Source organism: Cydia amplana, chromosome 3 (assembly GCF_948474715.1).
Source record: "Cydia amplana chromosome 3, ilCydAmpl1.1, whole genome shotgun sequence".
Classification (NCBI taxonomy): Eukaryota; Metazoa; Arthropoda; class Insecta; order Lepidoptera; family Tortricidae; genus Cydia; species Cydia amplana.
Genome location: NC_086071.1, coordinates 19320767 through 19336042, shown reverse-complemented (window position 1 = coordinate 19336042; position 15276 = coordinate 19320767). Strand labels below are relative to the sequence as shown.

At 40.7% G+C, this 15276-nt stretch overlaps 1 protein-coding gene across 1 annotated transcript; it reads right to left on the bottom strand.

Annotated features, from left to right (window-relative positions):
- Window positions 1–244: 244 nt before the first annotated feature.
- Window positions 245–15271, bottom strand: LOC134662758 (ATP-dependent RNA helicase SUV3 homolog, mitochondrial). The gene is made up of 15 exons (XM_063519045.1): window positions 14771–15271; window positions 14570–14690; window positions 13277–13445; window positions 12690–12873; window positions 12178–12255; window positions 11113–11204; window positions 10131–10270; window positions 7812–7946; window positions 6932–7038; window positions 6360–6553; window positions 5273–5452; window positions 3643–3791; window positions 2255–2353; window positions 1296–1425; window positions 245–405 (listed from the first exon to the last, which is right to left on the bottom strand). The coding sequence occupies exons 1-15, from the start codon at window positions 15195–15197 to the stop codon at window positions 301–303; spliced, it is 2310 nt and encodes a 769-aa protein (XP_063375115.1). The 5' UTR covers window positions 15198–15271; the 3' UTR covers window positions 245–300.
- Window positions 15272–15276: the final 5 nt, after the last annotated feature.

Genomic DNA, 15276 nt, shown 5'->3' with positions numbered 1-15276 from the left:
CCCCCCTCCACACACACACACAAACACACACACGAACTTCGTCATATGACGCCAAAATAAAACGGCTTGATCACGTAACATCACTTTATTACACATTCATTCATTGATCCACTACTATGTACACGTATTTCAATTTTTGAGTTTGACAAATGACTCTAATGCATTCGATTTTCAACCTAAACACAAACAAAGTCGATATTAAATGATTTATATTCTGACTCTGACAATAAGGTCGAAAAACAAATGTATAAAAAACATCTGTCAAGTACAAACTAAAGATATATAGTACAACTAGACCACTCATTTTCTTCTATTTCTATTTGGCTTCCCTCTGACGGTGTCTGTCTTCTTATCTGTTGATAATTCTTGTTGCAATTTCTTTAGCATCTGTGGTGTTATTAGGCCCTAGAAAAAAATATTCAAAGTTCAAATATACTTTATTCATGTAGGCCTAGCAACAAGCACTTATGAATAGTAAGTATGTATTAAATATTATCTTAAGTTAACCTTTTCGACGCCGTGTCAAACACAAAAGCTGTCACGCTGACGCCACGTCACCGAAGTGTCAAAACTGAAATTGAATTTTATGCATATGCACGTAGGTCTATCTATGTTGCTCTGTGATATGTGACCGATTAATCGGTCTTTGGCGTTGAATCTACGGTGCGGATATATCGGTCATTGGCGTCCAAAAGGTTAAGCTAATTATCAGAGCTATGTGGTTGCATCTAATTGCCAGGACTCTATTCATACATTTAGTATGGATCGCGGCAATTAGACCGCAAACATATTTTTGAAATGAAAACTTCTTTAGCGGCGCTGTGCACTTTTTGTGATGGGGAAAAAATGTTAAACTCGTAACAGGTGTCACGACTGTCACGTGACCGTAAGACGTAAGACGGACACGTGACCTGATCGAAAAACTGTTACTTCAATGTCATTGAGTTTTTCTTTATTGATTTAAATGCCATCTAGTGAGTTTCGCTCTAACTGGTATTAATATAACTCGAGTACTAACAGTGGCGTGCTTAGGGGTTTCAAGTAATCCGACGAAATAACGCTAGATGGCGTTAACCTCAATTATACAGTGCTGCAGACATTTTGCAATAGTGATTGAGTTTTCACTTCTGCCGGCACTCCCTGAGTGCAACCCGTTGTGTTTTTAAAGCCCCGTCTCCATATCGCGCGGCAAACCATCGAACATTGGCTCGCGCGGCTGCCGCACGAGCCAATGTTCGATGGTTTGCCGCGCAATATGGAGACGAGGCTTGAGAATAACTCATTATACGACTTACCTTAGACACGAGCATCTCTGACAGTTTCCCCTTGGTCTCGTCTCTCGCGTGAGTTCTCGGCTTCCTGTGTCTCGCGTGAGCCGCGTCCTCGCCGTCTTCTCGAAGCACCTGCTCGGAGTTCCTTAGTAACCTGCGATAGGTATCTGTTATAAGAGTGGTACGGTCTTTTCTCTGCAGCTGACTGTACTATAATGACGAGATTTTTACGATTTTGACATATCGAATTTTAATCAAAAAATAAAAGGTAATAATTTTAACTATGGGAAGCAAACAGTTATTGATTGTAGATGAATTGAAAAGTGTAAAGCCGCGTCTCGATATCGCGCGGCGGCCGCGCGAGCATTGTTCGACCGCGGCAAACCTGTATTTTGGCTCGCGAGCCAATTTTGGCACCATCTTGAACTATAGCGCGGCAGGCGATCCGACGATCGCCCACATTTTATCACAAAAATTAATTATTCGGAACGAAGTATATCCAAATAGAAAAATGATCTGTTGCGATAATCACTACATTTACTGTTGCATAGAAACTGTTTAGTGCCGTATAATTTAATTAAAGTACGACACTTTTCATTTATCCATGTATGCGGCCGCGCGAGCCAACTGAAATATAAACACATCCGTCCCAACTGCGCGCGAACATTCCTTTGCCGCGCGTCGAAAAACCGACAATGAATGGTTCGTCGCGCGGCACGTTCGAGCGCGCCAATGATCGAGTTGGCTCGCGCGGCAGCCCGGTATCCATTGCGCGCGGCTGCCGCGCGAGCCAATGTTCGATAGCTTGCCGCGCGATATGGAGACGGGGCTTAAGAGTTGTCGCTGCTTATAAGTTTTGTTGTGACAACATCATCTTTTGACAACCAGAGTGACTGTCTAATGTACAGTCATTATCAAATAGATAGTGATGGCCATAGTGGCCAAATATAAAGGAACACATCCTTATTTCTGTAGATATTTACCTGGTAATTTGGAAAATGCCTTGTTGGATGATGGCGTCTAGTTCTGTTTCCATTTCTCTGACTAGTTTCACGTCGGGGAACATGTCTGGAAACCGGTAACTGTGGACAAACAAACAACATTGTAACACTTATTAAGGAAACTATTGTTACATACTAATGTTTTATTTTTTATGTGAATTTCATAATTTAAATATTATTTAATCTTAATACCATTCCAATTAGCTGACCAAGGGCGGGTTTAAATTCAGCAAGCTGTACCCGCACCTTTTTCATTACTTACACAATTTGTTGCACAATGTTTAGATAAATACTTACCTACTTACTCCATATACCTAAGATGGACTAATTACCTACCTAACCCTTATATTATACCTAAGAACTGATGTAAAAAGTAATGAAATAAATGCATTTGTATTTGTATTTGTATTATATTTCGTTTCGGCTAGTCTACTTGGGCGTTTTCTAAAATAAATATTGAAAACCCGATTCTCCCAGAACCTGGTGTTTTTGGGTTCTTTCAACTCAGAATCACTAGCATATTCAATCCTGATAATAAAAAAAAATTGTCCCAAAATTTGGTATGAAAATTGTACATTCCACTACGTCACGTTACATACAAGTGAAAAATTTTCTTATACTAAAAATGTGACGTAATGGAATGGACATTTTGGGACATCTTTTTTTAATGGTAGGATGGAGAGTGCTGTCGATTCTGAGTAGAATGAGCCCAAGAATGTCCAGATTTGAAAGAATCGGGTTTTCGATATTTATTTTAGAAAAAGCCCACTTAACACATTCAGTGCCGAAAACCCGACTATCGGGTATTTTATGATTTCGTTCCCAGGCCGGACGACCCGATAGAAAAAGGCCTCGCAGATGCGACTTCGCCCACGGCTAGATTAGTTCACGCTACGCCACTGGCTTTTTAGTAGAGATGCACCGGATATCCGGTTACTATCCGGTATCCGGCCTATCCGGCCGTTATTTTAGTATCCGGCCGGATACCGGATAGTGAACTACTATCCGGCCGGATACCGGATAGTAAAATTAACACATTTTGGGGTAAAAAATGGAATCTAAAAAACAGTCACGGTCATAATCGAATCAGTTTATTCTTTTAAAAGTGATTAAACTCGTTACGATCCTAGAAATGTGTCCGCGCGAACGTTCACTACGAAACAGGTCGAAACCTGCACGACGCGCACCCGCAAAACTCAGAATATAGATAAAGTTCCGCCGGCCGAATATCCGGCGGCCGGATACCGGATATTCGGCCAGTGTCTAGGCCGGATATCCGGTATCCGGTATCCGGCCAAACAACTATCCGTTGCATCTCTACTTTTTAGGTTTTAAGATGCAACAGAGAAAATGCTCAGATGAGGACTTACCTCAGCCACAGATATAGTTCAAGTACATCGAACACAGCCTCGAGATGAACTAGGTCCATAATGGTCTTTGGTGCCGGCAGCGGCCAGTCGACTGTGTTGGACATCCAGTTTTTAGTGATGGGGTCATTCCGACTGTATTGGCGGACCATCTGTCAAATAGCGGAAGTAAAACCTATAAACTGACATATATAGCTAGTCAACCAAATCTTGTCAGTAAAAAAGCGGCCAAGTGCGAGTCGGACTCGCCCATGAAGGGTTCCGTATTTAGGCGATTTATGACGTGTAAAAAAAAACTACTTACTAGATCTCGTTCAAACCAATTTTCGGTGGAAGTTTACATGGTAATGTACATCATATATTTTTTTTAGTTTTATCATTCTCTTATCTTAGAAGTTACGGGGGGGGGGACACACATTTTACCACTTTGGAAATGTCTCTCGCGCAAACTATTCAGTTTAGAAAAAAATGATATTAGAAACCTCAATATCATTTTTGAAGACCTATCCATAGATACCCCACACGTATGGGTTTGATGAAAAAAAATTTTTTGAGTTTCAGTTCGAAGTATGGGGAACCCCAAAAATTTATTGTTTTTTTTCTATTTTTGTGTGAAAATCTTAATGCGGTTCACAGAATACATCTACTTACCAAGTTTCAACAGTATAGTTCTTATAGTTTCGGAGAAAAGTGGCTGTGACATACGGACGGACAGACAGACGGACAGACAGACAGACAGACATGACGAATCTATAAGGGTTCCGTTTTTTGCCATTTGGCTACGGAACCCTAAAAAAAGGCGCGAAATTCAAATTTACTACGGGACGATATCCCTTCGCGCCTACATTTTTCAAATTTGCCGCCTTTTTCTACTGTCAAGATCTGCGGGCTCAGCACGGTTCCATTTTTATCGACTATCACTATGCCCGTCACTTTCGCACTTATATACTTGTTAGAACGTGACAGGCATGGTGATAAACGATAAAAATGCGACCGTGCTACTAGGGCTGGTTGACCAAGTATAGATGTCATACACTAAAGAAAAAGTGACCAAGTCCACCGTTGGCCGAGGCGGGAATCGAAGGCCGAAGTTTATACAATATGTAGTTAAACTCGGAAGATAGCAAAAAACGTGTTTTAAACGTGGCTGGCCAACATTTGCGTGGCGTTCAAAGGATTAAAACTATTTAAAACTAGCGACCCGCCCCGGCTTCGCACGGGTTAACAAATCATACATAAACCTTCCTCTTGTATCACTCTATTAAAAAACCGCATCAAAATCCGTTGCGTAGTTTTAAAGTTCTAAGCATACAGGGACAGACAGCGGGAAGAGACTTTGTTTTATACTATGTACTTAGTATTGCATCTTTGGGAATCTTTTTTGGACCATAGACTAGGAATCCTCTAGACTGAGTTTAGAGCAATTATTTCATGAAACCGATGCTGCAAAAATACGGGGGTGCGGGGGGACGAGGTGAGCGAATCCCCTGCCGAGATTGGTCCGTTCAAAGACACGGACCAATCACGGCACGGGATTGACTCGAAGATGGAGTAAAACTACCGTATACGTGGCAGAGGGGGTAGCGCGACTATGCTATGTCTAGAGGATTCCTAGTCTATGTTTTGGACTGACCTTGAGAAAGGTTGCGCACACAAACGGTAGTTTGTTGTTAATGGGCGCGCAACAGAACACATAGCGCGCTCGCAACGGCAATGGGACGTGTTGTATCATCTCTGCTAGGAACTTGAAGGCCTCCGTGTTGCACATAAAGTATAGTGAGTCGTCTACGGTGCAGAGGTGGACGAATATGTCCTGCGAACAAGGTTACAATAAATCTAAGTTTAAAATCACACGTTATGCGTACCTACAGTCAACAGCAGAAGTTGCTAAGCGGGTGTTCAAAATTACCTTGACGCGCTCTTATTCTTTTCACAATAAAGTCACGTCAAGATCATTTTGAACACCTCGCCCGCTTACAACTATTGCTGCTGACTGTACGTAACTAAAAATGCGAGTAGGCATCAGGGACACAGCCGCAACGGTTTATGTGAAACGTTGTGTGGAGCTACGGCGAATGCCGAGTTCCGCATAGGGCCAAAGAGCCGAAGCATCTGGGAGAGGCATGCTTACCTACATGCGAGGCCGAAGGCCGAGCTGCAGGAGGTTAGTGCTCGAATACAGAACAATAGTACAACTAGTACAAGTGTCTAAATGCAAAGGCCGAATGCCAAGCTCCGGGTAGGGCTGAAGGCCCGAAGCGGCCGGGAGAGGCGCGCCTACATACGAGGCCGGAGGCCGAGCTGCATGAGGTTAGAGCTCAAATACAGGCCAATAGTACTGGTGTCTAAATGGGAAGGCCGAGATTCGTGTAGGGCCCGAGGCCTAAAGCACGAAGCGCGCCTACATGTTGCGCGCCTGCAGGAGTTAGTGCTCAAATACAGAACGAAATAGTATAAGTATCTAAATGTGAAGGCCGAAGGCCAAGGTCTACGTAAGGTCGAAGGCCTGAAGCGCGCCTGCAGGAAGTTAGAGCTCAAATACAGAACAATAGTATAAGTGTCTAAATGTGAAGGCCGAAGGCCCGAAGCGTCCCGGGGTAGCGCGACTACGTGCGAGGCCCGTCCCGGGGTAGCGCGACTACGTGCGAGGCCGGAGGCCGAGGTTAGTGCTCAAATACAGAACAATAGTGCGAGTGTCTAAATTCGAAGGCCGGACTCACCATGAGACTGCTAAGGCTAGCGTGAGGCAGATGGTACGCGTATAGCTCCATCTGTTCAGAAGTGGGATGGAGACCGGCTTGGGTGACCGGGTCCGGAGGTTTGCTAAGTAACTCCTTGAGTGTTGGCAGGTCTTCCGGTCTGTATGTGGTCACGTATCCGGTCTCCCACGCGCTGCCGTAGCGACCGGCGCGACCTTTTCCGGAAAACATTAAAAATCATTTTTTTTGCAAGATTTTAAGTAATTTACTATTAGTATGTTTGTGTGGGTCAAATCTTAGAAGCAAACCCCTTTGCGTTGGATTACGTTCAAATTTGACAAAATGATAAGTGATAAAAAATAAATTATATTTAAAAAAATAACTACCTAGTCCAAAAAATCTGGACATGTTTGGACCTGTTGATTAGGGCTCATTTAGACGGCGCGCGAACTTGTATACGATTTTAGTTACATTGCGGACCATTGAGGTCACATCAATTCAGCCGACCGATCTAATAACGCAATGTAATGAAACTCGCATGCGAGTTCTCGCACCGTCTAAATGAGCCCTTAGGGAAATAAAAATATTCTTACCTGCGATTTGTAAAGCCTGTGATATACTTATGACGTCCATTTCCTTATCGCCATCTTCGTTTATCACGGGCTTTATTAGGGAGTAGAAAATTATCCTCCTTATACTCCTAAAAAGTTAATAAATATAAGTAAATTGATAAAATAATAATAAAGAAACAAAAAAAAAGCGCTGGTGCCCTTGCGGTAAGAGCGTGCGACTTGCAATCCGGAGGTCGCGGGTTCGAACACCGGCTCGTACCAATGAGTTTTTCGGAACTTATGTACGAAATATCATTTGATATTTACCAGTCGCTTTTCGGTGAAGGAAAACATCGTGAGGAAACCGGACTAATCCCAATACGGGCCTAGTTTACCCTCTGGGTTGGAAGGTCAGATGGCAGTCGCTTTCGTAAAAACTAGTGCCCACGCCAATAACTGGGATTAGTTGCCAAGCGGACCCCAGGCTCCCATGAGCCGTGGCAAAATGCCGGGACAACGCGAGGAAAATGAATAATAAAGAAACAAGAAGGGAAATGTGATAACTCATAACTTACGTAGTACTTAGGTACTTACCATAATTATAGATAGATCGCTATAAATACCCAGTAATCTAGTATACAAGTACCGTTTTTGTATTAGGTATTAATAAAAAAAAGAAGAAGATGAAGGTAGGTTTAAATTCCGCTACCCAAAGGTTGTTTGGAAGAGATCGCTTTTTAGCGATAAGACCTGTTGTTTGCCTCTGCTTGTGTTTCTGTTTTATTTTTGTATTGTTTTCTTTTATTCAGGTGCAATACAGAGTATTTGTATTGTATTGTATTGTCGTCGCCTCCTTACATGACGACCCTGCCAACATCATCTCATGGAATTTATAAGGAAAAAAGTTTGTAAAGGTTCTTACAAGTTGATACCAAGTCCTATAGCGTCCGTAGCCACCATGACTTTGCATGAGCTGTCCGGGTCGTTGAACTTGTTGGCCTGGGCCAGTTTTGTGCCGGGTGGCAAGCTTCCGTATATAACCGCTACTTCGTGGCCCCTGAAAAAAGTATGTAATGTCAAACTAAAAAGGTTGAAAGTCATATAAATTTCTACCGTAAGATATTGTTGTCTGTTAAACCGTGTTACTTTATAGATGTACTTATATTTTATAAAAAATATATATAAAAAAAATACTGTTTTAGCCTTTTATAAGGCATAAGGGTGTCAGGAATTATGTAAAATTGAACCCTATTACTTTGAAATAAAGTTCAAAAGCAGGTGAAACGCCAATTTCATAGGTAAGGACCAAATATATTCCCTCTACATTTAGAAATTGACAGTTATTTTGTCATTGTGATTGTGAACGAAGGTACACATTTACAAACAAGAGAAATAAGGGATACCTGCCTGTAACTGACCTCTGTTCAATGGCTCGGCTCACGCTGTATATGTCGTTCTTGTTGAAACAAACTATAGAGGCCCCGGGCTACACGTTAACCATGCTAGAGTTGGACCGAGTTAACATTTGGAACGACAGAGTGTGGTAATGTCATAAGTCAAGTTTCTATAAAAATATGGCGTTCATAAAGAATTTGTCCGTTTAAAAGGACATTGGGATACCTGCTTGTAACTGACCTCTGTTCAATGACTCGGCTCACGCTGTATATGTCGTTCTTGTTGAAACACACTATACAGTCCCCGGGCTTCACGTTAACCATGCTAGAGTTGGACCGAGTTAACATTTGGAACGACAGAGTGTGGTAATGTCATAAGTCAAGTTTCTATAAAAATATGGCGTTCATAAAGAATTTGTCCGTTTAAAAGGACATTGGGATACCTGCTTGTAACTGACCTCTGTTCAATGACTCGGCTCACGCTGTATATGTCGTTCTTGTTGAAACACACTATACAGTCCCCGGGCTTCACGTTAACCATGCTAGAGTTGGACCGAGTTAACATTTGGAACGACAGAGTGTGGTAATGTCATAAGTCAAGTTTCTATAAAAATATGGCGTTCATAAAGAATTTGTCCGCTTAAAAGGACATTGGGATACCTGCCTGTAACTGACCTCTGTTCAATGACTTGGCTCACGCTGTATATGTCGTTCTTGTTGAAACACACTATACAGTCCCCGGGCTTCACGTTAACCATGCTAGAGTTGGACCGAGCTAACATTTGGAACGACAGAGTGTGGTAATGTCATAAGTCAAGTTTCTATGAAAATATGGCGTTCATAAAGAATTTGTCCGTTTAAAAGGACATTGGGATACCTGCCTGTAACTGACCACTGTTCAATGGCTCGGCTCACGCTGTATATGTCGTTCTTGTTGAAACAAACTATACAGTCCCCGGGCTTCACGTTAACCATGCTAGAGTTGGACCGAACTAACATTTGGAATGACAGAGTGTGGTAATGTCATAAGTCAAGTTTCTATGAAAATATGGCGTTCATAAAGAATTTGTCCGTTTAAAAGGACATTGGGATACCGGCCTGTAACTGACCACTGTTCAATGGCTCGGCTCACGCTGTATATGTCGTTCTTGTTGAAACAAACTATACAGTCCCCGGGCTTCACGTTAACCATGCTAGAGTTGGACCGAGTTAACATTTGGAATGACAGAGTGTGGTTATGTCATAAGTCAAGTTTCTATGAAAATACGGCGTTCATAACGACGCTCCCTCACTATCAGTTAGATTTGAATTTGTCCTATTAAAAGGACATTGGGATACCTTCCTGTGGGACTGACCTCTGTTCAATGGCTCTGCTCACGCTGTATATGTCGTTCTTGTTGAAACAAACTATACAGTCCCCGGGCTTCACGTTGACCATGCTAGAGTTGGACCGAGTTAACATTTGGAATGACAGAGTGTGGTTATGTCATAAGTCAAGTTTCTATGAAAATACGGCGTTCATAACGACGCTCCCTCACTATCAGTTAGATTTGAATTTGTCCTATTAAAAGGACATTGGGATACCTGCCTGTGGGACTGACCTCTGTTCAATGGCTCGGCTCACGCTGTATATGTCGTTCTTGTTGAAACACACTATACAGTCCCCGGGCTTCACGTTGACCATGCTAGAGTTGGACCGAGTTAACATTTGGAATGACAGAGTGTGGTTATGTCATAAGTCAAGTTTCTATGAAAATACGGCGTTCATAACGACGCTCCCTCACTATCAGTTAGATTTGAATTTGTCCTATTAAAAGGACATTGGGATACCTGCCTGTGGGACTGACCTCTGTTCAATGGCTCGGCTCACGCTGTATATGTCGTTCTTGTTGAAACACACTATACAGTCCCCGGGTTTTACGTTGTCGAGTGACGCCAGAGCGCAATCCTCAACTTTGAGCTCCGTTAGTCTTTTGTATGTTCGCACCTGAAACAGAATAAGTAATAGTACTACCGTACAGAAAGGACACTTCCTACAAAACCGAAGTTTGACAGCGATTCAGGGTCGAATCATGATATCCCTTTCAACTTATGGCACTATCCCTTTCGGCTATTCAGGGTTGTCAAAATTCAAGTCATTATCTCATCTGTGGTCGTGCACGCAAAGGGACGTCAAGTTGTGTCAACCCTAATTGTTCGGGGTAATGCTGAGCCGAGCGGAGCCTACTTTGCCCAAAGTCAGGAGTGTCTTCCCACTGCCGCCAAGGCGCTCACAAATATCTGAACACGCCTCTATTGTCAAGGAGTTAGAGTCATGCTCAGATATTTTTGAGCACTACGGCCGCTCAGATATATCTGATGGTGACTGTGTACATTCTCTGTCTCTCTGTCAGTATGTATATACTGCGACTAGTTAGGTATCTAATATCTATCTAATACCTTTAAACGAGCAATTCTTGTTTATTTATATATATATATATATATATTTCGGGGATCTCGGAAACGGCTCTAACGATTTCAATGAAATTTGCTATATGGGGGTTTTCGGGGGCGAAAAATCGATCTAGCTAGGTCTTATCTCTGACAAAACGCGCGTTTTTATATGTTTTACCCAGATATTTGTACTTTTAAACGAGCAATTCTTGTATATTTATTTATAATAATTTCGGGGATCTCGGAAACGGCTCTAACGATTTCGATGAAATTTTCTATAAGTATTGGGGTTTTGGTGGGCGAAAAATCGATATAGGTCTTATCTCTGGGAAAACGTTTTTATATGTTTCCAAGCAAAGCTCGGTCTCCCAGATATTTGAGATAATTAAACGTTACCTCTAACTCTTCACCGGTTGTGTTGCATATCTCTTCGACTAGATTAATCGCGCCAGCCTCGCCACATAAATGTATCTCATCCGCTTGTAATCCTGCAATGTAATGTTATTTATATAATTTTTAGCTTGTAAGATTTTTATTATTGTATGTATGTTAGTTTGTAAGGTATGTATCTATGGGCCTTAGTTGCCTGATAATAAGTGATATTTAATTTAAATTAATAGTCGCTTGCTCGCGCTTGCGCCACCTAGCGGTCATAAGATAAGATAAGATAAAGATAAAAGATAGTTTATTCAAGTAGGCATAATTACAATGCCCTTATGAACGTCAAATAAAGCTAACCGGCTCCAACCCTACACCTCTGCCCCGAGAAGATTTAAGTCCCCCCTCAATTGGAGGAGGGTATCCCAATATGGGACCGGCAACAAACTCGGCGGGACACATCTTTAAAAAAAAAAATTACATCTTATAATTAACATGCATTACGAGAAAGCGGTGGTGGCCGAGTGGATATGACGTCCGACTTTCAATCCGGAGGTCGCGGGTTCAAATCCTGGCTCGTACTCGTACCAATGAGTTTTTCGGAACTTATGTACGAAATATCATTTGATATTTTACCACTAGCTTTTCGGTGAAGGAAATCATCGTGAGGAAACCTGCATACATCTGCGAAGAAATTCAAAGGTGTATGTGAAGTCGCCAATCCGCATTGGGCTAGCGTGGGGACTATAGCCCAAGCCCTCTCGCGCATGAGAGGAGGCCTGTGCCCAGCAGTGGGACGTATATAGGCTCAAATTATTATTTATTTTAGTTTTTATTTGTTTCTGGTTTGGGCCGTGCATGTTTGTCATCTGTAGTAATAGACGGGTTTTGTTAGAGAGTGAATCTTCTGTACCTAGTACTATTATTTATTCTGTGTCTTAGGGTGAATGGATAATTGGTAGTAGGTAGGTACAGTCGGCATCAGAATTACCTTAATAATTAAAAAAAATTACCTTGACGCGCTCTTATTTTCTTAAAATAATTAAAAATTTTCGAAGTGTAAATATACAAACTAATACATACCTAAAATCGCTCTTGTCCACGCCCACCCGCGCCCTCTGTCTCCGATCATTTGTATTTCATCAATTATTGCTACTTCATCTGCAAATTATTATAACAAATGTTTAGACAATTAATGTTTACAGACATTGATGTAACAGCCATTAGACCTTATTTCATTGTATTAAGGGTCTACAAAATTTTTGCATGACAGATAATTTTGTCAACTGTGTGTATTGCCACCACATGACTTAATATGAAAACTTAAACATAGAAATTTCACAACAATAAGAAGGTGCTGCCCTCTATAGTTCTACAAATACAAATTACCTACTTTATTTTGCTTAAAATATCTACATTTGGACTATTTTGGACTACATTTGGAAACTTTATTTTGCTTCAAATATCTACATTTGGACTATTTTGGACTACATTTGGAAACTTGTTAAATATCAAGTTAGTGTAAATACACTTGACACCAACATGCACACCCTACAGTTCATGTTCCTTATTCTAGGTCTGATTCTGAGACTTACAAGTATTATTGAGTGAGGTCATCTCCACAGTGCAGGCGGTGTGGGTGGACGGTGTTAACTCAGTCTCTAACTCTATAAGTGTATCTGAGTTGTCCGAGGTAGATTCTAGGTCTGACTCTACGAGGGAACTGCTCTGGCTAGCATGCCGTCGCTCCTCACCAGTGATTAGATCACAGGGTACACCCTGTAATTGTAAAGATAAGAGATATAAAAGGAGTACAACACATTTGCAACACCTAATGACATATGTAAATTTATTAATTTCCACTACCCTAAGGTTGTCTGGAATAGATCGCTTTTTAGCGATAAGACCGCCTGTTGTTTACCTCTGCTTGTATTTCTGTTTTCTTTTGTATTGTATTCCTTTATTGAGGTGTGTAATAATGAGTATTTGTATTGTATTGTACCTACTTATGGCTCAAAGCGAGTTAATATAAGTTTATTATTTAAATGTATGTTTAGCATTTAGGCACTAACTCCTAAATGTAAGTACTTGTAATACTAACAATTTTATGGACCTATGCAGTCTGAAATAAATATATTGAATTGAATTGAATAAGTAATGCAATGAATCGCAGTAGCCTCACCCTCTTATTAGACTTATGGTATATCTCCGTGGCCAACAGTTTGAGCGGACCGCAGTACACACCAGACTTGGCTTCAAGGAACCTCTCCATGGCGTGATATGTCTTCCCAGAGTTCGTTGGGCCAGCGTGGAATACTATCTTTCTGTTCATACTCCTTGCTTGAGGGTACCTGGAGATAGTTCACAAAGACATGTAGTTAGTGTTTTTAAGCTTTAGAAAAAGACTACGCAATCTTGATGTGTCTTTTAATTGAAAAACGCTTTTTAAAAATCAGTAACTATTACTTATGAAAGCAATAATGTATCATAGGGGTCATCCATTAATTACGTCACACGTTTAGGGGGAGGGAGGGGGTCAAGAAAATGTGACTTGTTGTGACATGGGGGAGGGGGGAGTCACAAACATTGTGATGTCACTTTAACTTCATCAGTAACCGAAAATTAATTTATATGTTTTTATTCGCTGTACAGTTAAATAATGAGATTTTGGATGTAACTTTCATTGTGTTATAAAATTACTAATATTTATATATCAAAAATATTTTTTTATTAAAAAAATAATGCCAAGTTAATATTGTCGATTTCATTGAAAACAAAATTGCCTAAAATGTGACGTCACACCAGGGGGGGAGGGGTTTGCAAAATGCGACCAAGTGCGACAAGGAGGGGGGGAGGGGTAAAAAAACCTGGAAATTCGTGTGACGTAATTAATGGATGATCCCAATTATATGATTCATAATTGTTACATATTTGCCGTGACTTATTTTTCAAAAGTGTTTTACAATAAAAACACACACATTGTTCATCTTTTTCCTAATGCTACAAAAAATACTATACAAATAGGAACATGTATAAATTTTTAATAAGAAGTTGGCATAAATAAAAGACTGTAATACAATTTTTTTTAATAGTGTATATCAGGGGTTCCCAATATTTTTCAGTCCACAGTGCACTTGCAAGTTTAAAATATCTGCAGCGGCACCCTAACTCAGCTAGGCTATTCTAAATAGATAGGTAAAATGGTGAGGATTGTCTCACGGTGCCCCTCTCTACTGTCTATGGCGCACAGTTTGGGAGCTGGTATATATGTTTATTGATTACTGAGGACTTTTTTTTCATACTAAAAGGTGATGAATAAAGTTCTTCATTTTAATAAACCATAATAAATCAAACACTATGTTTAGAAACCAGAATAGTAATAAGCATAGCAAGACATTTAAAAGTGACACTTTTAAATCCTTATTAGCCGTTGACCGCTTTTTACCTCTAAAATGTTTTTAATAGCAAAACTTACCAGTTTGCTGGAGTTCTGAGGTCAGATATTTTCTTCAAGTCATCTAAACAGTCTAAATGTGGGAAGGCTAATCTAGCATGGCGGAGAAAATAGGGGAACAAGTCATCTACGTGCCCAGCACCTGAAAGTTCAATATTCAACAATAATTGACGGACTTTTCATTCAACAATCAACGCATGTCTAACTCTTATTAGATTTTACCTTGAACTATATCACTTATAGTTATATGTAAATCAGGCGGCAAATCATGTTCTAAACAATGTCTTCTAAATGAAAGGAATGCCTGATGCAATAACTGGTCATCCAAGCCATTCTCAGACGCTAAAACGCGTATTTCTGGCTTCTGATAAAACCGGTTCAAAATCTTCAGTAAATCTTGTTTTTTCAATCGTCCTGTGAACTCCTCGCCTATGTTTATGTCATCAGGATTCGGCTTCACCGGCACAGGCACAAATAAAGAGGAAGGCCCGCCGCGGTCGTGTTTTTTAGTCCTTTTAAAAACATAACCTATACACCCCAACTTCCCGTTACGAGTACATAACACATTTGTTCTTATAAATGGAGAAACACATGGCTGCGCCTTTTCTGTACAATAAAGAGCCAATATTCTTGTGAAGCCTTTATACATTATGTATACAACAGAAATAATTTGACTAAGAATTTAATGCAATATTTCACATTGCTGAATTTGGTTTAAAGAAATGTCA

Excerpts from the sequence above, each read along its gene's own strand:
- LOC134662758 (XM_063519045.1), bottom strand. The coding sequence starts at position 15,197 with ATGTATAAAGGCTTCACAAGAATATTGGCTCTTTATTGTACAGAAAAG. Across the intron at positions 12,874-13,276 it reads ACCATAAGTCTAATAAGAGG|GGTGTACCCTGTGATCTAAT; the intron begins GTGAGGCTACTG and ends TTACAATTACAG. Across the intron at positions 12,256-12,689 it reads GACCTCACTCAATAATACTT|ATGAAGTAGCAATAATTGAT; the intron begins GTAAGTCTCAGA and ends AATAATTTGCAG.